This window comes from Astyanax mexicanus, chromosome 5 (genome assembly GCF_023375975.1).
Source record: "Astyanax mexicanus isolate ESR-SI-001 chromosome 5, AstMex3_surface, whole genome shotgun sequence".
Lineage (NCBI taxonomy): Eukaryota > Metazoa > Chordata > Actinopteri > Characiformes > Acestrorhamphidae > Astyanax > Astyanax mexicanus.
The window spans coordinates 25,795,964-25,822,726 of record NC_064412.1 but is presented as its reverse complement, the minus strand read 5'-3'; the positions used below and the strand labels follow the sequence as shown (position 1 = coordinate 25,822,726).

General features: G+C 38.0%; 2 protein-coding genes across 5 annotated transcripts in view; one reads left to right on the top strand and one right to left on the bottom strand.

Moving 5' to 3' along the window:
• lurap1 (leucine rich adaptor protein 1) overlaps window positions 1–26,763 on the top strand; it is a 230,770-nt gene that overhangs the window by 39,208 nt on the left and 164,799 nt on the right. The gene's annotated exons all lie outside the window — the stretch shown is intronic.
• wwc3 (WWC family member 3) overlaps window positions 19,806–26,763 on the bottom strand; it is a 78,001-nt gene continuing 71,043 nt past the window's right edge. For 3 of the 4 annotated variants that reach the window (XM_049479771.1, XM_049479774.1, XM_049479775.1), the window contains exons 16-23: window positions 24,333–24,527; window positions 24,126–24,226; window positions 23,826–23,973; window positions 22,511–22,660; window positions 22,300–22,392; window positions 21,934–22,164; window positions 21,339–21,466; window positions 19,806–20,700 (exon numbers count right to left, since the gene is read on the bottom strand). In XM_049479771.1, coding sequence (XP_049335728.1) covers window positions 20,634–20,700; window positions 21,339–21,466; window positions 21,934–22,164; window positions 22,300–22,392; window positions 22,511–22,660; window positions 23,826–23,973; window positions 24,126–24,226; window positions 24,333–24,527 — 1,113 coding nt within the window. In that variant the 3' untranslated portion in view covers window positions 19,806–20,633. The remainder of the gene's footprint in view (window positions 20,701–21,338; window positions 21,467–21,933; window positions 22,165–22,299; window positions 22,393–22,510; window positions 22,661–23,825; window positions 23,974–24,125; window positions 24,227–24,332; window positions 24,528–26,763) is intronic. The other variant, XM_049479773.1, reaches the window with a different exon arrangement.

The following is a 26,763-nucleotide window of genomic DNA, read 5'->3' as shown; positions in this document are numbered from 1 at the left end:
GTGAAACACAGCGTTTTAAAGTAACACGACACAGCTGTTGCAGTTTTAGAACCAAATGGTACCAACTAAAAGAAGTAAGATAAGGCTAAGGCCTGCTGCTCATTAACCAGAGGACGCTTATTGATATCATATGTTTAGTCAGTGCAGTGAGTGCAGGGCTTCTTTTGCAGCGCTGTGGATTATGGAGGTATGTTTTATAACCTTTAAATGCTAAAACCCTAAAACTGCTTAAAATGAACTTTCAATTTACATGTGAATATGAGCTCTTGGTTATGTATAATATTTTGCTTCAGTTTCAGTGGAATATTCTTAGCTACATTGACATTACTGTGCACTGCTGTAGGGATTTGATTGCATTGCTGAGGTTAGGTATTGATGTTGAATGATCATTTCTGGATGACAAACTCCACTCAAACTCATCCAAAAAAGACAGCACAGGCCTAAATCCACCTCTACTACATGATTCTTGATCTGGCTGCAGTTAATGCTTAAATCTTGATCAATGCACTCATCATTAAGAATAACTCAAAGAAATGTAATTCTAAAACAAACTTCATGAGTATAACAGATGCATGACTTGAACTCAAAGAAAATCTGCAAAGAAAAAAACAAGCAGTTTTAAATTAATAGCCAATGCGAGCAACAAAAAAAACTCAAGATATTACTAATAAATATCAAATCGGAGGATGGGCCAACAGACACACACGCCTATCTTACAAATGTAGCATTTCCAATTCACCTAATGGCAGTTTTTTTAAACTTTAGTAAGAAATGGGACAGCACTTTCCAGCACTATATTGCTGTTTCAATGAATACAAAATACAAAAGTAAATTTCAAGCACCAAATTTAATTAACTAAATTCATGTAAGGCTGCGGCCTGCGGAGCTGCAGAAATGTGTATGTGGCAGGTGTGCGCAGGATTTAAAAAAAAATTTGGCAGGACTAAAACAAGTGAACTGGCAGGAGTGGGTTTAAAAAAGCAGTCCCGTGCCAGACCTCTATTGTGCTGGTTACCTAAATTACCTGAGTTATGTGGTTAATGTAGCACTGTGAATAACACCACTTCATGCCAGTGAGCTACCACATCATGTGGGAGACTGGGGTTAAATTCCTGATCTGGGTGACTATACTGCTCTACACCAATAAGAGTCCATGGGCAAGACTCCTATCACTACATTGGCCCAACTATATAATAGAAATAACCTTACAAGTTGCTCCGGATAAAAGCATCAACTAAATGTCATAAATGTAAATGTAAATGTACCTGATGCTGCTAATGCTGCTGATACAAGAGCTACTATGATCATTGAAATCTCAGAACAGCAAACACAGTCTTCAACTTCTTATTTATGCATTTATGCCACCAAAGAAAGACAGAATTAGAACGCAAGAGAGCAGTTTAGCTAAAAGAGAGCGCAAATAAAAGTGTCTTCATTAAAATCACCAAATTAAGAGTCTGCACCACACTGCATGTTTTAAAAGTACTCTTTAGCATGCTCAATTCAGTTACACATTTTTTTTTTACAAAAAACGCATGGACATTGACTTAAAGGGATGAAGTGTAAATATGTCAGAAAAAACATGATATGCACTGATATTAAGCAGTGTTATATGATATGCTCCAGAATAATACAAAAAAGACTATATATACTGGAATAACAGAATAGCAAGAACAGATCTGGAAGTGTCCTGCACATCCTGTGTTTCCTTAGATACGAGTATAACTCTACGAGCCTCTCCCTTACTGTGGCTTGACCTCAAACTCTAAATCCCCAGCCAAAATGCCCCAGTCCCAACCACGATGGCTGAAACATGTCGTTCATTCTTCATTCTTTCGTGGGCACGTGTGTTTGTGTGTGTGTGTGCAGGGTTTGGCAGTTGCTGTGTTTTGACTCTGAGAGGCCTCGATTGCATGAATCTCATTTCTGTAACCATCCAAACATACTTTCAGTTATTACCACAAAGCCACTTGGAAAATGATTTTATTACTGTCAGAATCATGATGATAACTGTGAAACCTCAGACGCATGTGAAGAGTTTTGTAAGAGAAGAAATGAAACTGATAAACTGAGAGCTGGGAATAGTTTATTTTTATTGATTTACTGCTTTCCACTGCAAATTGCACATATGATCTAAACCCTCTGCATAATTCATCATCACTCTGTCCTTCAATGGATCTTCAGGACCACCACAGAGCAGCTATTATTTTGGTGGTGGTTCATTCTTCTCAGTATTCCAGTGATTCTGATTAGAATGGTGGTGGTGTTTGTGTTAGCGTTAAAGTGTGTTGTGCGGGTATATGCGGATCAGATGCAGCGGTGCTGCTGGAGTTTTTAAACACCTCATTGTTCACTTACTGTGCTCTCTACACTGTAAAAATGAAAAAGTAGAGAAAACTCAAAAAAATCAAGGCAACTTACTACACTCGATTTTCTTTTAGATTTGAGTACAACAAAAGTTTTGAAGCAAAAAAATGTGAAATGTTTTTTAAGTTCTGCTGACCATCCTTTCAGATCAACTAAACCAATTAACTTGTGTCAATCACATTTTACACAAATCAAACTCACATAATGAGCATTAACACTATTTTTTTTAGTTTAACTTAGGAACTGGGAATTTATGACAACTACATATATATGTCTTAATGTCAGTCATATAAGCTTGTGGTAATACAAATGTGACCAGCTGGACAGCATATAGTCTGTATACACTATATACTATATACTATATAACACATGCAGTATTTCAGTCTCAAGAAAAGGCAGCAGCAGCCTGTGGGGAATGACTACACACTGATGGTGAGTGAGAGATGGGAGGACACGCACAATATGTAAATAGTGTGACCAACATGAGGGGAATACCCCTGCAGAATTGCTGCGTAGACCCTGTTCAACTAAAGAGTCAAACTGAGCATGTGCAGAGTAGTTAGTTTGGCCTCAACTAGGGTTTGACTATAATTTGTACATTTTGTTCATCCCCAGCTAACAAAAAACATTATAAGAACGTTTAGCAACACTTCCAAAAGGTTAAATTAAGGTTAGTCTATAATGTTACAGTAATAATGTTCTAGGAGTATTCTGAAAATGGATGACATAATAACGCCACACAATATGCATTACAATGTTATTATAAAGTTTATCACATAAAGTTCCCAGCTAGACAAATACTAATGTTATTAAAATGTTGACACAAGTGACGTTGCAGTGATGTATGCAAACCATGTATTAATTTCTTCCCACTTGACAATTATGTGCTACTTTGTGTTGACCTGTCACCTAAAATATCCGTAAAATACATTCGTCTTCAATCTTCCAAAGTTCAGTCAAGTGACTCCGTTCCTGTGCTCCCTCCAATGGCTTCCTGTTGCTGCCTGCATCAGATTCAAAACCCTATAAAGTCAACAACAGACCAGCTACTTTATAGTTGATGGCAATGGTAAAATCCAGATCTATATCAAGAGCTCTTAGAGCTTCCAGTACAGCTCAGTTCTACCCACCATCCCTCAAAACTCCCAGAAAACAAACATCCTGACTCTGTCGTGCAACAAGGTGGTGGAACGAACTTCCACTGGGTATCACTTGTGGTCTTCAAATACTGACTGAAGACTCATCTTTTGAAAGAGGTTTTAAACTAAAAAAATGACATTTCTATTAAGGATCTGAACATTATCAAAGCTTGATCTCTTGATCATCTTTTGGTATCAGTCTCTACAAAAAAGCTATAGATATTTTCGAAGTAATAAACAAAGCACTTTTGTTTGTAAGGTGACAAAATGTGAAAAAGTTCAAGGGGTATGAATACTTTTGCAAGCCACTGTATGTAAATATGAAAACAGACATATACAACATTTCAACTTTAATTATATAAGGCAGCTGAATCAGTTAAGCTGAGATGTGTATTTGTGTAAGTGTATCACCCCTGACTGTGAATGTGTGTGTGTGTGTGTGTGTGTGTGTGTGCTGTATATGCGTGGGCCAGGAATGCGTAAAGGCTACCGGGTTTACAGCTTAGTAAACAAATGAGCTGTGAATCGAGTCAATCTGATTGAAGCCGGTTGCGATGGTGTGGGTTGCCAGAGTGGAGTGTTTTCCTCCTGGGATGCCCAGCTCAGTGGGATGGAGGAGAAATAGAACAAAGGGGCAGAGATAGGCCACGCAGTTCCCACACAGTGATGCAATTAGATAGAGACATAAAGCATAAAGCCATAAAGGTCCACTGGGACTTGTAGAGGAGCCTTTAATGGATAGCAGAAATGTACCAGTACACGGTGCACATGTACAGATCTGCTCTATATTACCCACTGTGAGAACGTCCAGTCCTTAAAGTTAGATGGAATGCGATTCCTCAGCAGTCTGCGTTTTTGCTTTAACTTGCATTTGTGGATTACAGCACTAAAACTTTGTTTACAGACAATGATTTATGGAGGTGTTTCTGAACCCATGCAATGATTTCCTGTACAATCAATTCTTGCAGTGCCACCTGAGGGCCTGAAGATCACCAGCATCAAATACTGATAAACGTTCTTTGTTCTTTGCACACAGGGATGTCTCTAGACTCTCTTAATCTTTTTATGATATTATTTACTGTTGATGAAGAGATTTTTTTTATTATTAGATGCAGTTCTTAGCTTCTGAGAGACTTTGCTTTTTAAAATGCTCTTTTTATAACCAGTCATGTGAGTTAACTGCAGATTGCTTCTACTGCAGAAGTGTTAAAGAACCATTAGAATAATATTTAATGTAGTAATTCATAACATAATTAGAATGTATCATGAGATATAAAGGAAACATGCTGAGTTTAAGCACTGACAGCTCTTGTCACCAGAGCTTTAGACAGTATTTTCTTATTTGAACTGTGCAGTACGCCACATAAATCTGTGTGGGCTGTGATTTCCACCATTTCCCAGTCCTATTTCCACATTCAGGGTTGCCAGGTATAGACAAGAGCACATAAAGAATGTGCTGCAGCCATGAAAATGGGTGAGCTGGCTATTTGTCTAATGAATAGGTAATCACTGAGCTTCATTAAGGTTGCTGACCATAACCAGGTAATTTATCACCAGCAATAGCGTAGTAGAGATTGCAATCATGTATATTTACTGATCAGCTACAGAGTAAAACTTGTCGTTGGTTGACACTTTGTGTCTCAATCTGGCAACCCACTTGAGCCTTGCGTCTGGGGCAGAAACTCTACCCAGTGTTTGGAAATTGGATTCCTGTAGCCATTTCACACAATTGTTCGCATATATTATTTTAGTTCATATTTTTCATGAAATTATAAAATGTCTCACTTTCAAAATCTGATATGTATTTTATGTTCTGTTGTGAACAAGAATTGTTTTATTTACACTTAACAGAGCATCCCAACGTTTTTGAAAATTAAGGACTTCATGTGAACATTCAGGCAAGCAAAATGAAATAACATAAAATTCCTCTTCAAATCTTCCACAGGTTCATTTTGGTGGGTTGCTGGGTTCAGTGTGAATGGCCTCTGTTCAGCACTGTTTACATTCAATTAGCCAGGGACAAGTGAGCTTTGTGCCTGTAGTGCTAATGACCAGTCCGGTGCCGCACTGACCACAGTGTGTTACCCAGCATGCACTCATACTGCAGACCAGAGAGCTCAAGCCCTGAGCCTGTGCTCATCAGACACCCTGCTCAGATCAAAGTCCATCTCTGGATCATCTCTGAGCATGTGTGTCAGATTCTTGACCTGAATTTCAGTGCAAATAAAAATAAATGAGATGGGCTGAAGGGACAGGGAGGAATTATGGGATGACGCTTTTTGGAAGATTGACAGGACTGCAGTTGTTTGTCAACAGCTTGTCTGTGTGACCTACTTCTGAAGTCAAAAACTCTGAAACTGTATGATATTTCACAACTGTAAATAAACGAATATATGCAGTATGCTCGTAAGTTAGTTTAAAATATTCATGTTTTATTATATAGCAGCATGATTTTAAAGTTAGTATGTACAGTTCAAAGTTCAAAGTTTAAAAAAAAAATGGTCACCCTATGCAGACATTCCATTCTGGCTGTGTTCAGACTGCAGACAAATCAGATTTGTTTCTGAAATCAGATCTGTTGAGATGGCAATTGTTCTCACTGTTATATGCAACTGATCAGATTGGATTTACCTGTCTGGACATCACAAATGTATTTGTGTGGGTTGCTGTGATAATAAGGTTGGCATAAGTATCTAACCTTTGTCAGAATAATCACATTATTTTAAATCAGTTTTTTTGACTGTCTAGACTATTAAAAATAAACCTGGATTCGATCTAGATATGCAGTCTGAACACAGCCTTTGAAATACTCCTGTAGAAGTTGAAGTATCAACTCAAGCTTTTTACTTAAGTGAAAATATAAAAGTACTGGTTTCAAAACAACAAAAGCCTAGGCCACACCAACCCACCTCTCAAAAAAGTCTAAAAGCTATAATAAATATAACATTATATTAAAATGTTAATGGTGTAAAAATTAGGATGCACTGGGCTTCCTGTTTCTGCTTCATATATACACATTGAAAATAAATGCATTTTAATACAAAGCCAATATATTACATAAGCATAGTTGGGACATTTTGGATAGGGTTTTTTATTAATGATGAGAAGCCATAATGAAAACAAGCTGAAATGAAATAAGAGTAATGAGGCTATTTTTTAAATATAATAGGTAGAAAGTAGATAAGTGTGAAAAAATATAAGGAATAGACGTACAGTCAACTAAAAAATAAATAATTACTTCAGTAAAGTAAAGGCAACCATTTCTACTTAAGTAAGTTAACAAAGTATTTGTACTTCATTACTTCACACCTATGTTTTTTACATTTCTATTTTATGCATATTTTCCTCACCTCATTAAAATGGAATGAAATGGAGAAAAAAAACTTTTGGTAGGTAGGTTATTTAGGCACTTTTGAGAGTGTGGAGATGAATAGGCTCTAACTGAGTGGTGCACTGAGTGCTGCCTCAGGGGACGTTTAATCTGTAAGGCTGGAAAGGGAAGTGACTTGTCTTCACTAATGCTGCTCTCAGAGGCCCATAAATGTGCTACCGGTGAACAGAGGCAGCGCCTAAATGAAAACACTCGCTCTCCCAGAGAGAGGAGGAGGAAGAGTTTTCCAGAAAGAACAAACACTGTAGCTTTCTCTTTATGTTTTACCATTCCGTCCCCAAATCCCAATCAGAACTAAACCTTCCTATATCACAGTGAACGCTACTGAGAGCTTCCGATTGTGGTGCTCCAGTGAAAGAGGAGATTAGTGAGTACTTTACCATTCCTCACTGGGAGAATATCTATTGATCCCAGACCACACAGACACACTTCCTGCACACTCAGTAGCTTCAGTAGCTTCACCACAATGCTCCTGAGACTGAATTCCTTGGGATTTCTGAGAAGAGAATCTGTTTTTTGTTCTTGCCACAATCTGGCCTTTGACCCAGATGCATAGTTCCCAAACCAACACAAGAAAACAACAGCAGATAAAGCTGCAGTCACTGCTGACCAGAGCTGATGCAGTGAAATCACTGTGAAATCTGTGAGAACTTTGGTATAAAATTCACCCTCCCTCTCTTAATTTAACATGTTGGTTAAAATAATCTTAATTAATTTATCAACTGAGACCCAGACTTTTGCTTGGTGTGCAGCATTATTTCTTATAGCGATATGGAATAAATAGGACCTAACAAGTATAAAAAGTAAACTTTGTCTTTGAACAGAAAGTTTAGAATTTTTTTTCCCTCTTTTCCTCTTGTACTCTTTTACCTTGCCCTTCTGTTTCTATTTTGTATTATTCTGTGTTTGACCTTTTTGCCTGTTCTTTCTGGTTTGTTGTATCTTGCTGCTCTGTTTGGATTTTATCATGCATGTCCCACGTGTGACGTGTCCCAACTTTATGTTAAGTATCTGCGCATGTCTATGTTATATCTGTGAGGCCAAAGTGTCAACGTCTTAAAAAATTGAGTTGCAGTTGAGTCTCAGGACGTAAAGTTTAACCACCAACAGAAGGAGAGTGAAACCTGCAGGGAAAAAATTTAATTAGAATATAAGTATAGTGGAGTTATGAACATAATTTTGGGAGATTGATCCACATCCTTACTCCTCCCATTCTCTGCCCTGGGCAACCATCCTGTAAGATACAGAACATCCTTTATTTGTCAAAGAAATATTGTGTCCCGTATTGAACCAATATATTCCAGTTTAAGGGCGTGGGAAATATTAGCTAAAATAAGAATTAATACTCACCTGTTGCTGCTTGCTTTAGTGGGTACCATCCATGTCTTCATACAGTGGGGAACCTATTGTATTTGCTTGAGGGGACTTTTTATTTGACTTTTTATTCCCAGCACTTGTAGCTAAACCCATAGATGATGTCTATGGCTAAACCCAGTTGAGCATCTGTGGTATCCTTGAGCACATGGTGGAGGGGCACAGAGTGGCTAACATCTGCCACCTCTGTGAACTCATTATGGATTAGTGAAAGAGGGTTCCAATGGCAACCTGTAAAGCTCCTGTGAATTCCTTACCCTAGAAAGTTAAGGCAGGGCTAGATAATAATGGTGATTACACAAAATATTAATACTTTGAGCCAGGGGCTTTGCCTGGGTATGTAAAGATCTGGGGCTCAGCCCAGTTAATTATATATATATGGGTTAAAAACTCATTTAAACTAAGTATAGTACTAAATTCTGGCTATCCACAACATCCAGCTTTTAGCTAACGTGTCAGCTAAATTAATGTTAGCTTTATTTTTGATAAAAACAATTTGAAAATGAAAGGGTGGCACAACCGTTTACATGGTTAGATACCTTTCTTTTAGAAAAATCACAGTATATCCAGATATATTTTAACATAAGCGCTGCGATCCTGCAAGAACTCAAAAACCCTCAAAAACCTTCCCAGCGAGGCGGGGGCTTCCCTACTAGCCCACCGCGCTCCGCAAAACCAGCGAGCTGATTGGCTGTTTCTCCTGAAAGGCGGAACTTCATCCTTGAACTGGCTCGTTTAGAGATTTCCCATTCACACACGGCCAGTGGCCTGTCTCCTCATTAATAATACAGCTGAGCTGAGTGAAACGATTCGGGGCTGCCGGAAAATTATTCGGGGCTAAAGCCCCGGAAGCCCAGGCCAGGCAACGCCTCTGCTATGAGCTGAATGTGGACAGGTTGAATATGTGTTGTAATAACTTCTCTATGCCGGCAGTGGTGAGCTATTTTCAGAAGACAGTAAATCTATACAGCTATACATATATAAGCTGTACACTGACTACTATAAGTTATATCTAAGTTTCATTTCTACTGTATAGTGTTGAAAAGATATAATAAAATATTTGCAGAAATACAAAAAAGTTGGATACTTTACTTGCTTTGCTTTTAAATCACATTCAACTTACTGTTTATACAATAAAAAAAACATTAATTACAACTAGGGATGCAAATTATCGATTAATTCGTTAATCATTAGTTGATTGATCTTATCGATCGACTTTCGATTAATTGATAAGCGGCGTTTTTACCTGAATTTTAGTGTTTCAATAGGGCCTTTAAAAATACCAGCTAAATAGTTAAAACACTGAGCTCAAAAAGTATATATTATATTATGATAATTATATTGTATTATATTATATTATATATTCCTCAAGTAATTATGCATTAGGAAAAGAAAGCAGACTTTTTATGGTATAAGAAAATACATTCTTTAATTTAAAAAAAGAAATAAATTAAGGACTGGCTCAGTTTTTGCGTTTTTGTACCATTAGACATATAAAAAAAAAAAAAAAGAATAGAAGAAATTAAATAGAGAGCCAAACAGATTATTATTGAGCCTATAGATTATGAAGAAACTGCATCTAGGCTATTAATTAGGAAATCCTCAACAATCCTCAATGCAATGAGATCCTGAAACCCTGTACCGTCAACTGTCTAGATTGGCATCAAATCTCTCTTGATCATGCTGCATATCCTCTCTGTAATGTCCTCTGCCCTTCTCTCATCACACGCTCGCGCTCTCAGTGAAACTGTGACGGCGTTCAAATGATAACTGAGTGAGCTAGTGGAACTGTTGTATTTCAATACCGCATTACACAGAGAACATTTGACTTCTTTGCCTAAATTAACAATGTTGAAATGGTCCCACACCGCACTTATTTTCGCCCGCTTCATTTTGTTTTCAACCCTGGTCTCTCGCGAGTCGTGTTCACCTCTCGTTCTCACGCTCTGTTCAAGTTACTACAGTAGCGCCCTCTAGCGATTAATCGCGAGTAATACATTTTGTTCGAGCAACCTCTTGATCGACAATTAATCTAAAGTCGATTAATCATTTGCATCCCTAATTACAACATATTTTACTAATTAACCTCCAAATTATTCTAACTTAAACCCAAAATTGAATCCAAAGTTTAAATTATATCAAACTGATTGTTTAAAAATTTGACCAGTTGATAATGCGCAAGAGACCGACCATATTTATTTACAGACAGGTAAAATTACACTAATACTCACATTCCAGGCATCCATCCATTCAACATCTGCTCCAGAACTATCTAGAACTATCCTCCCAGATGAGTAAAAGCAGTTCCTCTCCCCCACTTCTTCTTTTCTTTCCTCTCCTCCTGCCGCATGCCTGCACTGGATAGCCTACCGGGTCTCCAATCACTTCCAGATGACTCCAGCCTGACCTCGTAAGATAAATTAAATCAGATACGGGCGTTTATTTTTACGATTGTTGTGATACTGTGGAGCTATTTCCTGGGAGGTGAGTTGTCTGGCAGGATGATGTTTGTGTGGGAAGGAAAGGTGGCCATTTTCCAGATGGATGGAGGCTCTCTGGATGGGTTGGGGTAGAGACAGGTGGAGGGTTGGATGGGGGAGGATTAGTGTACTGAATATTGAAGACGAGATGACAGTAGCGCTTTGTTCCACACAGCAAGTGATTCATATTCAAAACGCACCTGTGCAGTGCATCATCACAACAAACACAGTGTAAAAGTGATGATCTGTATCAGGACATAAAATTACAGTCAGGCTGATTGCATTTAAAAAAAAAAAAACTGCTGAATTTTCCCCATTTGTTAAATGTAGTCAACCAGCCAAAGTACTGCTTCATTAGCTTTAAACTATAAGGGGATCTACAGTGCTGTGAAACTATAAAATAAGTGTTGTTAAGAATTAACAAAATTTTGGGATATGAACCACGCCTCAATTTCCCGTGCTCCTCCCCCTGGTCCTATATATATATACCTTCCAGGTACTCACCTACGCGACTTTCGACCTCGCACCCACCTCCACCCCATCACCACCCTAATCTTCACTCTCATCTTCACTCTCATCTTCATCACTCATCTTCATTACTCCAAGCTGCGGGGGGGGACCTGGCTTGAGAACCGTCTCAAGCTGTTCTGAACTGTACCCCAAGCAACATCATCACAGTTCCCCTCCCCGCATCGTGTAGGCGGGGTTCATTATAGCAAAGTACATTTAAAAATCATGGTTATAATTTCATTTACTAAGGGGTAAAACAATTCAAACCTACCTGACCCTGTGTAAAAATGTATTTGCCCTCAAACCTAGTAACTTGGTTGTGCCACTCTTGGCAACAACTTGAATCTTGGTTCCTGCTAAAGTTTCTTCCTTTTAATATAAGGGAGTTTTTCCTTGCTACTGTTGTCATCACAATATTTGGCATCCCTGTGGGGCTGCTCATAAGAAGCGTGGATCTGTTTTTCTCTGTAAAACTGCTTTGTGACATCTTTTGTTGTAAAAATCGCTATAGAAATACAGTTGAATTGAATTGAAATGCAATCAAAAGTTGAGTCTTTCACATGTCCACACTTTTTTGTTTTTTAAGCATAAACGTCCTGTCTGACTTTGACTAGGCCACTCAAAAACCTTTTTGTTTTTTGAGCTATTCAGAGAAGGTCTTGCTGATGTGCTGCGGATCATTGTCCTGCTGCAGAACCCAAGTACACCTGAGCTTAAGATCGCAAACGGATGGCCGGCCATTCCCTTTCAGGATTTTCCAATAGAGAGCAGAAGTCACGGTTCAATCAATCAATCAATTACAGCAAGTTGTCCAGGCCCTAAAGTAGCAAAGCAGCCCCAGACCATCACACTACCACCACCATGTTTGAATTTTAGTATGATGTTCTTTTTCTGAAATTGTGTTAGTTTGATGCCAGATGTAACGGGACACAAACCTTCCAAAAACTTTTACTTTTGTCTCATCAGTTCAAAGAATTACATGTGTTAATTTAACCCTAGAACGCTAATGCTGGGTGATTTTCACCGGCACAATTTTTCATGTGATTATTATTGTGTTGCTGCTGTCTGAGTTGCATAGGATTTTGGGTAGCTTTTACATGATGTTATGTTATAACAAAAGTTTGGGAGAAGGACCACGCCCGCACTCCACGCTCTAACTCCACCCCCTATCAATCAACCGCCCTATAAATACCTGCCCTAAATAACTACCTCTTGTGACGAAAGTTCGCAACCCACCTCCTCCCAAACAACCCCCTTTTTTCTTATTAAATAAAAGTGGGGGATATAACTGCATGCTTCTTCAGCACGCAGTTCAGAACTTCAGCCCACATTTCCCTGAGTTCGCTCCTCTTTTTCCTTCTTCTTTCTCTACTTCTTTAGGCGTGGTCCGCACTTAGCAAAATTACATTTGGCAGATGCTTTTGTCCAAAGCAACTTACAATAGTGAAGTACAAAAGTAATAGAAGTTAAAGGTAAAAACATCTTTAGATAGGGTCTAAAGGAGGTAAAAGGGAAATAATGGGATAGAGGAGTGAAGGAGGGGAAGAAGGAAAAGAGGTTAGAAGTAGTTAGTTTGTTAGAGGTGTTAAGAGAGTTAGTGCTCTTTGAAGGAGAGTTTATTAAAGATAGTGAGAGATTCTCCTGATCTGGTAGTGGAAGGTAGTTTGTTCCACCATTGGGGAACTCTATATGAGAACAGTCTGGATTGCTTTGTGTGAAAGTTTGGCAAAGCAAGGTGACGTTCACTGGAGGAGCGCAGTGGCCGGGAGGTAAGGTTGGGCGCTTCAGGGCGCTTATTGATGCCATGGTTAATGTTATGTAGTGTGATGGTTGATTTCCTGCTCCTATCCATGTTTTTTCAAGAGGCATGTGTTCGGGTGATTTTCATCCGACGTTAGTGATAGAAAGTAGCACATTTTATGAGTGTAATGTACCTGATGTGTGTTTAAATCAGGTGCTCACATGTCTCAGGAATGGGTGGACCAAAGACCACGTTCCCAGCAGCATTGTTTTTTTGTTAGGACATCATTTTCCAATAATTTTTCTGCTTTTTTATAGGGTCATCTATGGTACTTTTTATTTTATGTGATGTTGTATGTTAAATTAAAATTAAAGAAAGGTTCCAAAACTTGTCATACAGTGTATACCCAACGTTAGTGATGGTGTTACTTATTTTAATGTTCTTGGGTTAAGCAATTTATTGATTCTACAGGTCTGGAAGTAATCAGGCCTGGTTGTGGATAGTGATGTTGAACTTGGCTTCCAAAAAAATGTAGTGAATAACATTTAATTCAGAGGGATTTAGTAAGACTATTGGAAACATTGGCTATAAGCACTGTGTTTCAGAATGCTGGGAGTAAACAGAGGTGGGCTGTTTGACAAAAGTTTGTACTCTTTGTTATGTTTCACTAAACCCCAAATCCATTTCTCCTTTAAATACTAGATTCTTGAAAAATCAATTACATTTCAATAACCATCAATTACATAATAACCAGGAGTGTTTAAGAGAGAAAGAGATGCCTATACCTTCTCATCCATCTGGTGCCTGGTGCAGAGAGAGAGAGGGGGGGGAGGTCACATTTCTTCTAGTAGAAGCTAGTAGAAAGACAGTTTATGAAACATAACTCTTGGAAAGTGCTTGATTATAAGCAGACCTCTGGGTTCCACGAATGGTGCTTAATTCTTCAGAAGTGAACAGGTATCTCCTGGGTTCAGGAATGTTTCCAGTATTTCCCCCCCTCTCTGCTTTATCTCTGTGCCTTAGCTTCTTAGCTAAGCTTCTTCTACAACCACAGTTTGTGCTTTATGACGTATTCACTCTGTTGCTGTTGACTGTGCTAAAGTACAGTGCTGTACAGTAAGAAATGTCATGTAAGTAAAGTGGCAGTACAAGTCAATTCGTGGTTGGGTGCCGGTGCCTGCCTTCCTTGTATTGAGATGCCCTGTTCTTTCTGTTCTGTCCTGGTGCCACTTGCCCTGGTTTTACCCTGCTGCAGTGCTGTTCTGCTCTGTACTTCTATCTTACTTCATTTATTTATTCCAGCCATGCTTTACAGCAGTGCATATGACTGCTAGCATTGTGGCTAAATCACTCCAAAAACTTGCAAGCTTTGGCTGCTGTGTCTGGTGGGATCGTGGCTCCAATTCTGTTGAGACCAGCTGTTAGCATTGCGACTAACCTGATAGCATTGTGCTTATCCTTGCCAAACTTTCAATGTATTGTTTCAACATATTGGTATATGACTTAATGCATAAAAAATAGTGGTGTCAATCGATTAAAAAAATGTATCCAAACAATCCCAACAACATCTAGTGATTAACTGCGAATAATTGCACTTGTGCTTCTTAAGATGCATTTTTTTATTCTGTATATTTAAATGTAAATAAAAGAATAAATGTGAAAAGTAACATGCAAGTAGTTTGGACAGAATTTTTTTTTTCTCAGCTTGGCTGTAAGGATTTCTGAATTTCAAGCATGCGCACCACTCAGGCAGCAGGACGTACCGACTGAATGAGCGGTACCTAAATGGTCATGCGCGTTATCCGCTTGCTGCCATCTATGAAGGGTTTTAACATGTTCCAAATTAATCACATGCCCCAATAAAAGAAAAATTTCTTTGTAAGATTTTTAGTAAACTACTATATATTTTACTCCAATTCTAAGGAAGTACTCCTGGTGCCTATTACAGTGAAACTAATGATAGTGTATATGGTGATTTATTATTAAAACTTAATAAAAGTGTGATTATACAGTAAAATCTTTGATAAGGTTTACTCAGCCTATCGTATAAATATGATCAAAAATTCATTAGCATTCTACTGGAAAAGATATTTACTGAACTCAGTATTGAACAAACTACAGAAAATCTTTACAGCACAGTGAATGAGAAAGATATGAGAGGGAGGGAAGGAGAAGAAAAGAGGCAGAGAGAGAGAAAGAGAGCGAAATAGGCAGAGCGCAAGAGAGAGAGAGAGAGAGAGAGAGAGAGAGAATGAGAGTTAGGTATAGCAAGAGATTGATGACTCTGTACATCAGCTTGTGCTGACGTTGCTGTTAATCTCAGTGCATCAGTGCAGTGTGTGAAGCATCTTTCACTGGAGGAGAGAAGACCTGAACAAACAGGTATTCACCACACTCCACACCCAGTCTGCTTCAATCAGCTATACAGCAGAAAATTGTCACTGGCATAGTTCAGTATGTGGACGTGACAAACTGTAAACCTGATACACTTATTTTCTGGTTCTAAAATTCTACTGCAATCTAACAAAACCCCAAAACTGTTATGATTCACTTCTTTATTAAAATTCTAATACAGGGCCTCTAAAATGACCCTGATGGTGATAGTAACTTACACCTACATCAAAACACTCAGCTATCTTCACCTAAATGTATTTTTGAAGATAAAATGACATCTAACAAAACTATAATCTTCAGCGCTAATTCTAGCAGGAAACTCCTGTGCTCGTCACTTGTATCTCAACCAATCACCAGCTTCCACCTGTCTTTATAAGACCTCCCCCCTACACGCCCTTCTCTGCTTGCAGGTGCTGTTTCCTTTCCCCTCCTTCCTCCCCACTGCCTCCAGTTTAGTCCCGCCGGCTGCCCCAGACTCCTACATACGGCAGGATCTGCGAGGGACCAGATGGTGTATACCTGGGCTGACTACGGGGCCTACTCCAAAGACTTATCTTACATTAATTGTTATCTATTACATTGTTAATACTATCAAAATTAAAGCTGTAATGATTGCACGCTTGCCTGTGGAGTCACCTGGTAGAACTAAAACTACTACTAAAACAAATCCCAAACCCCCCCCCCCTAAAGGGTTTGTGCGATCAGGGGTGCCAGAAAATGTCCATAAATAAATGATAACCTTGTGGCAGCAGGTGTGATAGAAAATTATTTTTTGTTGGCATTATAAACTGTATTTGACCATAATCTATCCGCTTAACAGTATTTTCTAAACATTTTTAACAAAAAAAGATTTTATGTTTAGTTTTGTTAAAATTGCAAGAGGTAAAAAAAAACTGATAATTTAGGTATTATTTTAGATTTTTTGTTCAAATTATTAATTTCAAGAATCGGTTAATTACGGTCATTTTTATGGTGATTTTTTAAAGAAAAATCTACAGGGAAAATGGTTAAATGCAAAAAGGCAATTTTTTAAGTGAGGAATAAACTTCTGTCTGTGTTTCATATTTAAGTCTATGTCATAAAGCTGTGGGCCGTCACAGTGCTGTAAATAACAGAGACCATAAAAGCAGAGCAGTTTTTTTTCCATGAGCCCACCATCACAGAATAATAACTATGTTTTAATAGGGGTCTCCAACAAATGACTTTTTTATTTCGGGCATATGATTCAGCTCAGAAATAGTTATATGGAATGTAAAACATTTATTAAAGCATTTGAAAGGTAAATGCTTAGAATATATGTTTAGAAGCAAATAATACTTTTTTAAAATGAGCTAATTTAGTTTTATCTCCATAACTAAGCCTCTAGCTCACCTACATTCTTTAAATAAGGTGAGATGAATGAACACAGATTCACACACTGTCCTGCAGTGATGCTCTCAGGATGTTCAGAGTGTCACTTAAGAGACTTCATGAGTAAAAGTGAAGTACAGAGTTCTGCTGTAAGGAACTTTTATATATCTGTTAAAGGGTTTGTAATAGAGGTGGGCGATACTGGGAATTTTGGTATCGATCCAATACCAAGTAAATGCAGAGCCAGTATTGCCGATATCGATACTGATACCGATACTTTTTAATATTTAAGCTTTATACATGCAAATGATCCAAAAATCCAGGATATAATTTTGCCAAACATTGTAAGTGATAGCAAAATACTTTATCACAATCAACATTTTTTGTTTAGAAACAATGGAACAGTAACAAAACAAAGTTTGCCTTAACATTAGGAAAATATATGTCTTTAAAAAAATAAAATAAAAATTCTACCCTCACTAGACATCTTTTCTAATTCTAGGCATCTTTTTCTAAAAAAAAAAGGAATTGTCTTTCTTTCAGTGCAGTTCTTTCAGTTTTTTTCTTAAATTAACAGAGTGTAAAAAAATACCACTCAACACAAATCTCCTGAGGTAGATTCGTGTCAACTCATGGAGAGCGCTGAGTGGGCGGGGCCAGGCTGAGCCACGTGACGCAAGAGACCAGAGAGTAGACTGTGGTGAATCTCGTGCGAAGCAGTCAGTGCGTGCGGCAGAGAAAAAAGCTTGAATATCGATATTTTTACACGAGTATTGCTCAATACCAATACCAGCGTTGTTATCGATATTATCGATATTTGGATCGATCCGCCCACCTCTAGTTTGTAACACAAACATCACCATGGTTAGTTTTGGGTTAAATACTCCATAAATGTAAAAGCATTCTATGGCATTTTTACTAAAAACTAAAGCTATGACTGAAGTTATAAGAGGCCTGTGAGAATTTCTGAGATTTTCTAGTCTCAGTGGAGCTCAGTAAGGCCATAAACAGAGACTTTACAATTACAGAAGCTCTGGTGGTCCTGTTTTATACCAGTAATTCAGTGCAGTTTGGGCTCATGGAAACACAGAATGCAGATCTCTGACGTTTAAGCGAGTCACAGTTTAGTGTGCTGTCTCTCCGGGGAGAACACCCCATGCAACTTCACTATTAACTTTAATGTGTGGTTTTTCTTGAAAAGCAGCCAAACTGTGCAGTGGAAAAGTTCCCCAACGAGTGAGTTTTGCATCCTTATGCTTCAGCAACTTTTAAAGATTATTAACGATTACAGCAGAAGTTTTCCTGCCTGAACTTTAAATTCAGAAACGACTTGCTGGAATGCAGCATAAATGACCACACGTCATTATTTCCGCACAGCAGAACATTACCTCACTTTTAAGGAGAAGGATATCTGAACTCTATCTTTACTGAACTGATCCTGCTATATGGACAAGCTAAATAACTACTCTATTGTGTTTTGCTGTAGGTGATCAGCTGATATTCAGCAATAAGGTAAACCACGATGAACACACACTACTGAATTTCACTACTGAGTTACTGCATTTTAGTCAGAGTTATAGTTAGCTTTTTTCATTAATAAATATTAAACTTCTTTAACATTTTATTTTACAGCACTAGTTTACAGTCTCATTACAAAAATTTAGTTTAGAAAAAAAAAATGAAATTAATGTATTATGATTATAATTTTTTTTAATACAAAAAAAAATAACACCCCTTATCATCCGGGCTTTTGTATTTTCTTTTTAGAGCGCACAAACCAGTGCTGTGTTCAAAAGCTCCCAGTACACGCTCATGTTGCGATTCCCTGCTTTATATGATGGGCAATGATGTGAAAAGTATTGAAATTCACTATTCAGGTAGAAGTTTAGATACTTAGGTTTAAAATACTTCTGTAGAAGTTGAAGTATCAACTCAAGCTTTTTACTCAAGACAAAATATGTAAAAGTTCTGGTTTCAAAACTACTTAAAAGTAGAAAAGTAAAATTAATGTAAAGAAAAAAAATGCCATTAGGAACAAAAGCGTAGGCCACACTACAGGAGCCTTTGTAAAAGCCATAATGACTATAATGTTCTATTAAAATGTTAATGTTGATACATTTGGGATGCACTATAGGCAAATATATTAAAATATTAAAATATATTAAAGAAGCTTAGTTGGACATTTTGCTGGAGTTCTCTTGAGTCTCTGCCTAAGATCATCTTTATACTAGGCTACATACGTGACGTGAAGTACAGGTGTGATGTTTCATGTATAAACCAATAGGGAGTCTCAATAGTATATGTTTATACTTCTCTACATCCAACCACAATCAGTTTCTCTCTATCTGGATAGAGATATTTATCTAGGTAGGTTTTTTTTTTTTTTTTTTAACAATGAGAAGCAAGAATGGAAACTAGCTCAAATTAAATAGGAGTAAAGAGGCTATTTTTAAATGTAGGGAGTAGAAAGTTCAGATAATTGTATGAAAATGTCAAACCAGCAGTGAGACCTGCTGAATTTTAAGGAAAAATGGCAACATCCCTGTTCCTTACTAGTGTCTTATAATGCACCTTATAATCCAGTGCACATTATAGTGTGAAAAATATGCTATGAGTAAAACGTCATCCAAAAAATAATTACTAGTATAAGTGGTATATTATAGTAGTATATAATTAAGTATAAATAACCAATATTTGGGCACCTTCGTATCTCATGGTAAAGTGCTTCTCTTTTATTTTGCTTCTATTTTGAGAATACTGTTAACTAAAACTGTAAATATATATGTATATATGTTTAAAGAATTACAATGATCATTTTTTTATTGAAGCATACCCATCTGTAAATACTGGTGTGTTGATGGTCAGAGAACAAACTCATGATGAGCACAATCAGCTGCTTTGCCCCAAGCAGTGAAGACAGCGCCCTCTGTTGCCCACAAATAATGACAATAATATATAATACACCAATAACATAATCTGAGAAAAATCAGCTATAAAGATCAGTATATTCAGCCATTAGAACTCATTCATAACTATAAGAAAAAAAAACACAAACAAAATGCACTTTTACAGTTTAATGGTTTTATCTTTACAAAAGAGGTAACACTGCAGATGTTCCTACAGACGCCATTAAAAAAACTGAAAACAGTGTTTCATATAGTCATCTATATATTGAAAAGTACAAGTAATAATTAATATTAATAATTTTAATATAACAATAGCACAAATGACAATGACAACTGTAATAAAAGTGGATCAAAAAGTGACATTTTTAAGTAAATAACATTAAAGAATCAGGTAACAGAAACAAAATCAGCCGAAAGTTCCATTCTACTGTACGTCCAACACTTACAGTAAGTGCTATTTGTTTTAAGTTTTATAAAATACATCAAAAAGCAGGAAGCATTTTTATTTCCTTCAAGGAAAAGTACTATAAAATAAGTTACAGTACAGTGAATTTGTCTAAACTGACTTTGTTCCCGTCTTCCAGCCTTACATAAGCACGAACGATGAGATTTCAGAAGTACATTATACAGGAGTAAAAAGATCATTTGTTCTTTTATAAAACAGCTGCTCCCCTTCTCAACATTCAGGGGGAAATCAGCCAAGGTGTCATTAATTACACAGACTGTCAGTGTACGTGTGCATTAGTAAAACCACACACATGCACGCAGGCACACACGCACGCGCGCTCTCGGTCACACGCACACTCACACACACTTAATGTACAGCTCTCTGCAGCTTTCTGATGAAACTTTCATGTTAATAGCTTTACTTTATTCTTTGTGCTGCTGTAATAACTGCATGGTTGTTCTAATAACTTCATGGGTTTGGGTTAAAAAAAACAAAACAATACTTCATATCTGATAGTATGGCATCCAGGAGGGTCACACGTCGTCGGCCGGCAGAGGTGGGATGTTGAACCTTGGTCTGGTGAAGAAAGCCATCTTCTCTCTATTTCAGCAAAAAGTGATTGTTAATTTCTTTAAAAAATATTCAGATGCCCTGTCCCTATTGTTCTGTCTCAGTACTGCATACCTGGCTCTCCACTGCCCTGTAGCGATCGTGTCCTGTTCTGGATCAACACATTGCTTTTTATTTATTTATTTATTTATCAAAAATCCACCCTGATTAAACTGCATGGATTTTCATATAAAAACTGAGCATGTCTTACACTTCAATTCCTGTTACCTGTCCCATTAGCAAATCATTAACTCTTTATTTTTTCACTTTTTGTACTTCTGTAGAAGTTGAAGTATCAACTCAAGCTTTTTACTCAAGTAAAAGTGTAAAAGTACTGATTTCTTTAAAAAAGTAAAAAAAAAAGTAATGAAAGGAAAAAACTCCCACATCACAGGGTCCTACTGTGCACTACCCCCTCCCCAAAACACATGTAACTAAAAGCCATTATGACTATGAATGTTATATTAAAATGTTAAATGTTGATAAAATTGGAAAGCACTAGGCTACCTGTTATGCGCCTATTGAAAATTAAAGTATTTTGGTACATTGTAAATATATTAAAGAAACTTAGTTGGGACATTTTGACATGCAGAAATTCTAATTTGGGAATGTTTAGAGTTGGTGCTTACCTGAAGGTCTGAACTGGCAGCGGCTCTTTGTGGCTCTGACCTCTCATCTGCAACACTTCTTTGGAGGCCTTCCGCAACCTTCTCTCAGCCGCCTCCTCCTGCCTCTGTTCCTGCCTGCTCTGCTTGACCTGAGAGAGAGAGAGAGAGAGAGCAAAAGATAAAAGGAAATACAAATCACAGTAAAATTTGATGGCAAAAAGATGTTCCCATGCTCTGTATACAACACCTGTGCATATTATGACGATAGACAAATGTTTTTCATAAAGACTGCATGTGCAAATCTCATTAACACTAGCTCCTTAAAGCGACAGTCTGTAAAATCTTGGGATTTAGGAATTTGGAGACCTCTCTGGTGAGAAAGTGTAACTGCACTGAGCAGGCAGAACAGAAAGCATACTTTTAATGCAAGTTAACGTGTTCCCAACCTGTTTTTCTTTTCATTTTGTTTATTTATGGAACACTTAAAATGTAGCGAGCAATTATATCTGCTATATATAATGAACCTACCAGACCACTCTGTTATGGTGTTGTGGACTGTATGCTTGGCCTAAGAACACCAAACAAAACTACTGGTCATACGCAGGTGATGTCTGACCTGTCTCTGAGCCTCACGCAGGAGTGTGCGGAAGCGCTCATCCCGCAGGGCCCAGTGGGGAAGCTCTGCAGGGCCACGAGGGGCAGGATCCTCCAGCCGCAGCTTCAGCTCCCGCAGAGCCGTGAGCTCCTCACTCAGCTGCCTCTGCCGCGTCCGGCACGCCTGGAGGTCCAGCTCCAGATCCAGAGAGGTACGTGTGGGCTGCTCGGCCAGGGAGGTACGGTGAGGCTGCTGCAAGAAAATGCACACATGTAAATGCACAACACATGCATTAGAAATTCTGCATGCATACAGAATGGTGTATATAGAGAGATAGACATTAAACATATAAAGTTTACAAGCAAAAAAGCAAGAATGCTTGTTTACCTGTTTGTATCTCAGGGTTCTTCTCTCCAGGGTGTTTCTGATGAATGGTGACTTCTTTGGTAGAGTGGAGCTGTCACTGTCACTGCGGTACAGCTGAGACAGATGGACACAGAGCGAGGGAATGAAAAAGAGTTCCAGAAGCAGAAAAAACACAGCTGTAAAAGGAGATACACAGCAGATATGCAGGAGATACAGGAAAAGTGTCACTCACTCTGCAGACATACTGGCTGCGGGCTCCAGGTGAGAACGTGTGTGAGCGAGCTAGCGTGCTGCTGCGCAGGAAAGGAGGTGCATGACCCCAGCGCCCCGGACGTTCCTTAGGCTGCATCCGTATCAACTCAGTGTTGGTTGCCTTGTCAACCTGAGAGCATATCAAGTAGAACTGTTCCTCAACCAGACAAACATTTAAACAAGTTTAACCTGAATTAAACACCAAATTCTGAACCACTGCTATTTTTCACTTTACAAAAGTGCTTTCTCGTTCTTTTGTCAATAGAACCTAAATTCCGATACTCTGATACTACCAGAAATGAGCCCAAATGATGGAAATCAAATGTTTGTATGTTTAAGTATGTTCAAAAAGACAAAGGTATTAATAAGGTGTTCATTTCCTAAACATGGTACCTTTTGTGGCAGAACTACTCTACCAGAATAAAAACTAAAATATACAGTAATAAAGTAAAAATCACAGACTGGCAGACATGGGGGGTTTATTTTATCACAGTTATTACTAAGGGTGTGTAGAGATCTTGTGCCACAAGATGCAGAAAATTCGGTTAATGGTTGCCAGTTCTGTATAGAACCCTCATGGGGCTTGTCAGTTTAATACACAACCCTTACTGAGGGGATTGTGATTATAGTTCTAAGATCTAAATGGACTATACAGGAGAGAAGCTGTTGTTGAGTTTATGGTAAAACTATCTGCAATACTTACATTCTGTTCTGTATTTACTGCAAATGATAAATCAATCATAATTCATAATCAAAATGAATAAAAATGTTTTGAAAAAATATTTCAAAATTCACTTGCAGTTTTGCATTTTGAATTTTTTTTTCAATAATATATTTCAACTTTGAAAATAAAAATATATAGTTGAAATCCTTGTCTCATAAACCCAATATCGTGTCTCTTCTTGTAAATGATTGTCTCGTCACATCCCTGGCTATTACACTTGAAACATTAAAACATTCAAAATATCAAGTTTAAAATATCAGTTTAACTTTTACTACTTTCACACTTCCTTTAAACAGGAGCTCCTGTTTGTAAAATAGAACACAGATACACATATAAATCTTTAGGTTGAGGGGGAAACATCTGTTGTGAAAATTATTTTACAGCATTTTCCTAGAAATGAAAACTGTATATTGTCTTTTAAAAGCATAATGTAGACAAAATACACTTAATTTCTGGACTGTTTTTATAGACATTATTAATGCAATGTATTTTGTGACATCCCAACCCTAAATATATATAATTAAACACTATTTGGCAAAGTTCCTTAAGGATAAGTAAGTAAGGCTGTTACCTTTATAATATGGGACCTGTCTGAGTGAGGGATACAGCGCCCTCCGGTGGCTATACAGATGCCCTCAGCACAAAAGCCTTCAGGACAAGGAGTGACGAATGCTGTGCTGTTGCTGCAGCCACTGTCCACGGATTCTGCCTGCCAGCTCCTGAAAAAATGAGTGTACATTTATCTGAACATGCTTTCATATATATTCACTGGAAGTGATGCATGAATGAACAAATGAAAGAGCAAAGGTTTGGAATGTAATATTTTTTGTAAGATATTTAAAACACTACTTGATTGCTTGAGCTTGTGTACCTCTCAGACACTGCCTCTCCCTGCTCTTCTTTCCTCTCCAGCTCCTCCTCACTCAGTTCCAGCCCTCTCTTCACCTCCTCCAGCTGGGCACTCACAGACATCTGCAGAGGGAGGCGCAGAACAAGATAGAGATAAATTCTTTTTAGCGCACACACTAAATGTAAAGCATTGGTGGCATACAAAAAGCTCAGTCAGCAATGCCCTTGCCTGGGTGGCACCATGCTCTTCATCCTCCTCCTCCTCTTCTTCATCCACGCTGTGGCTAGGCTGGCAGAGGCTGCTGGGATCAGGCCGGTGGTTCTCCACACTGCAGGTGGTCTGCTGCAGCAGCTGCACACGGTGCCACTGGAACAGCATCTCTGTGCTGCCTGCACAATCCGCCAACACCACCTGAACTGAGCCCTGAGACACACACAGGCATGTACACGTATCTCTATTAAACATCAGTGTGATTTGAATACAAATACCCTGTTCACTCTTTGGGAAAAACTCACACTCAAGAACAGGACAGAAAATATGATTTTAAAATGAGGGGAATTGTCTTGCAATCTGTTGAAAACACTGTAGAAACACATGATGTGATGTGGTTGAAGATTTAAATTATTCTTTGGTAGTGCTGTCAATGTTTACAAATTAATCGGATTATTGATCTGAGCACTTTAATTTAATCATTTTATTAAGGTTGATCCCAACCTTCTCCCATTAGGGCTGGCCCGAATAGCGTTTTTTGAGCTCCGGATATTCGGCACTGATTCGAAGCGAATATTCGAATATTCGTTTTAAAAAAAAAGAGGTAAAAAAAAAAGGAAATCACGGCCCCTTTAATCCACTGAAAAATGTTCAATTTGCTCTGACCGACGAGACATATTCACCCCGGATTTTTGGTGTTTTTATCCCGGATTTTTGTGTTTTCACCCCATATTTTTTCTGTGTTTTTAGCCCAGATTTCTTTGTGTTTTCATCCCGGAATTTCTGCTGCCCTACACCGCGGCTTATCCGCTGCGTAAGCAGGCTAGGAGGCTGCTGCTGCACGGTTTCTCCGCTGCGCAAGCCAGCCCAGTAAATTGCTGTTTGTGTTTTCACACTTAGGCTATTTGCTTAAAAAAACAAACCAAAAAAATTTGTTCAGGAAGTATTTTATATTCTTAAACATTGTTAATTATATTAGAGGACAGTCATTGTAAACTGTACTTGGTCTATTTCGGTTAAAGGATTGTGCAGGGCATATTACTGATTTTGTATTTTTGCACTTGGGCTATAAGCTCAATATTAAATATTTCGTTTGTTTAGAAATTATTTTATATTTTTAAACCATGTTAAATTATATTAGAGTAGAGGAAAGTCATTGTTAATGACGTTATTGTACTTGGTCTATTTCGGTTTAAGGATTGTGCAGGGCATAGCCGTATTACTGATTTTGTATTTTTGCACTTGGGCTATAAGCTCAATATTAAATATTTCGTTTGCTTAGAAATTATTTTATATTTTTAAACCATTTTAAATTATATTAGATAAGAGGAAATTCGTTCAGACATCATTTTTGTAGGCCAGGCTTTTGTAACCGATTTAGCCCCTACTGTTGCCACATTACCCCTTACGTTTTATTATATGAATCAGTTTCGAAGAGCCTGCATTTTTTTTTATCATGTATAATAGAGGTCTGCGCGAGACTGATTTTTAAACCCACTCTTCCACGCTCCCGCGTTTCTGTCTCGTTACTGCTCCGCAAAAAAATTGCTTCTTTTAATCCCGCACCCGCCCGCCACATACACATTTCTGCCGCTCCCGCCCCACGTTCCTAATATAAATTAAATAAACTACATTTAATGCTTCAAATTTACTTATATATTTATTAAAACAGCAGCGCTGAATAGTGCGGTCCCGTTCCTTACCCCAGTCCAAACACCATCGGTGTGTGCGTGTGTGTGTCGGTCCATCCTGCGCGTTGAGAGTTTTCTTTAGGTTTTTTTTTTTTTACAATTATTACAGTTTTCTTAACTATTTATTAATTTGCTCCCGCATCGTCTGGATTAAACTGCCGCTCCAGCCAATAACAGTTCAGTTCTGTCCCGCGCGCAAGATATTCTGACGGGACCCGCGAGAACAGAAGTGGTTAGAGTGAGGTGGAACTCTGGAAAGGAGAAAAAAAACGAATATCCGAATACCAAAATTAAAAACCGAATACCTACTCAACGAACGAATATCCGAATACCCGAATATTCGGGTCCAGCCCTATCTCCCATATCTTTTTTTTTTTTTTACAGTGCATTGTGATGTATAAGCAGTTTTATTTAGCAATATAAACACAGCATAACTACTAATGCTACTAATACTAATTATGTTTATGTTTTGTTTTTTGTTGAAACAGGAATATATGTTACCCCTCCCAGGAGTGGTTGCCCATAAAAGATCACTTCAAGAGCAAGGCGTGTAAAGGTTGACAATGTCTCAAAGGACCCCAGGGTAGCTTTAAAGCAACTGAAGGCCTCTTTCTTACATTAGCTAATGTTAATGTTTATGAGTTCACCATCAGGAGAACATAGAACAACAATGGTTTAATACGGGAGGGTTGGAAAAAAATAAATAAAAATAAAACATTGCTGCTTGGACGCAGTTTGCTGAAGAAGGCTATTGGAAG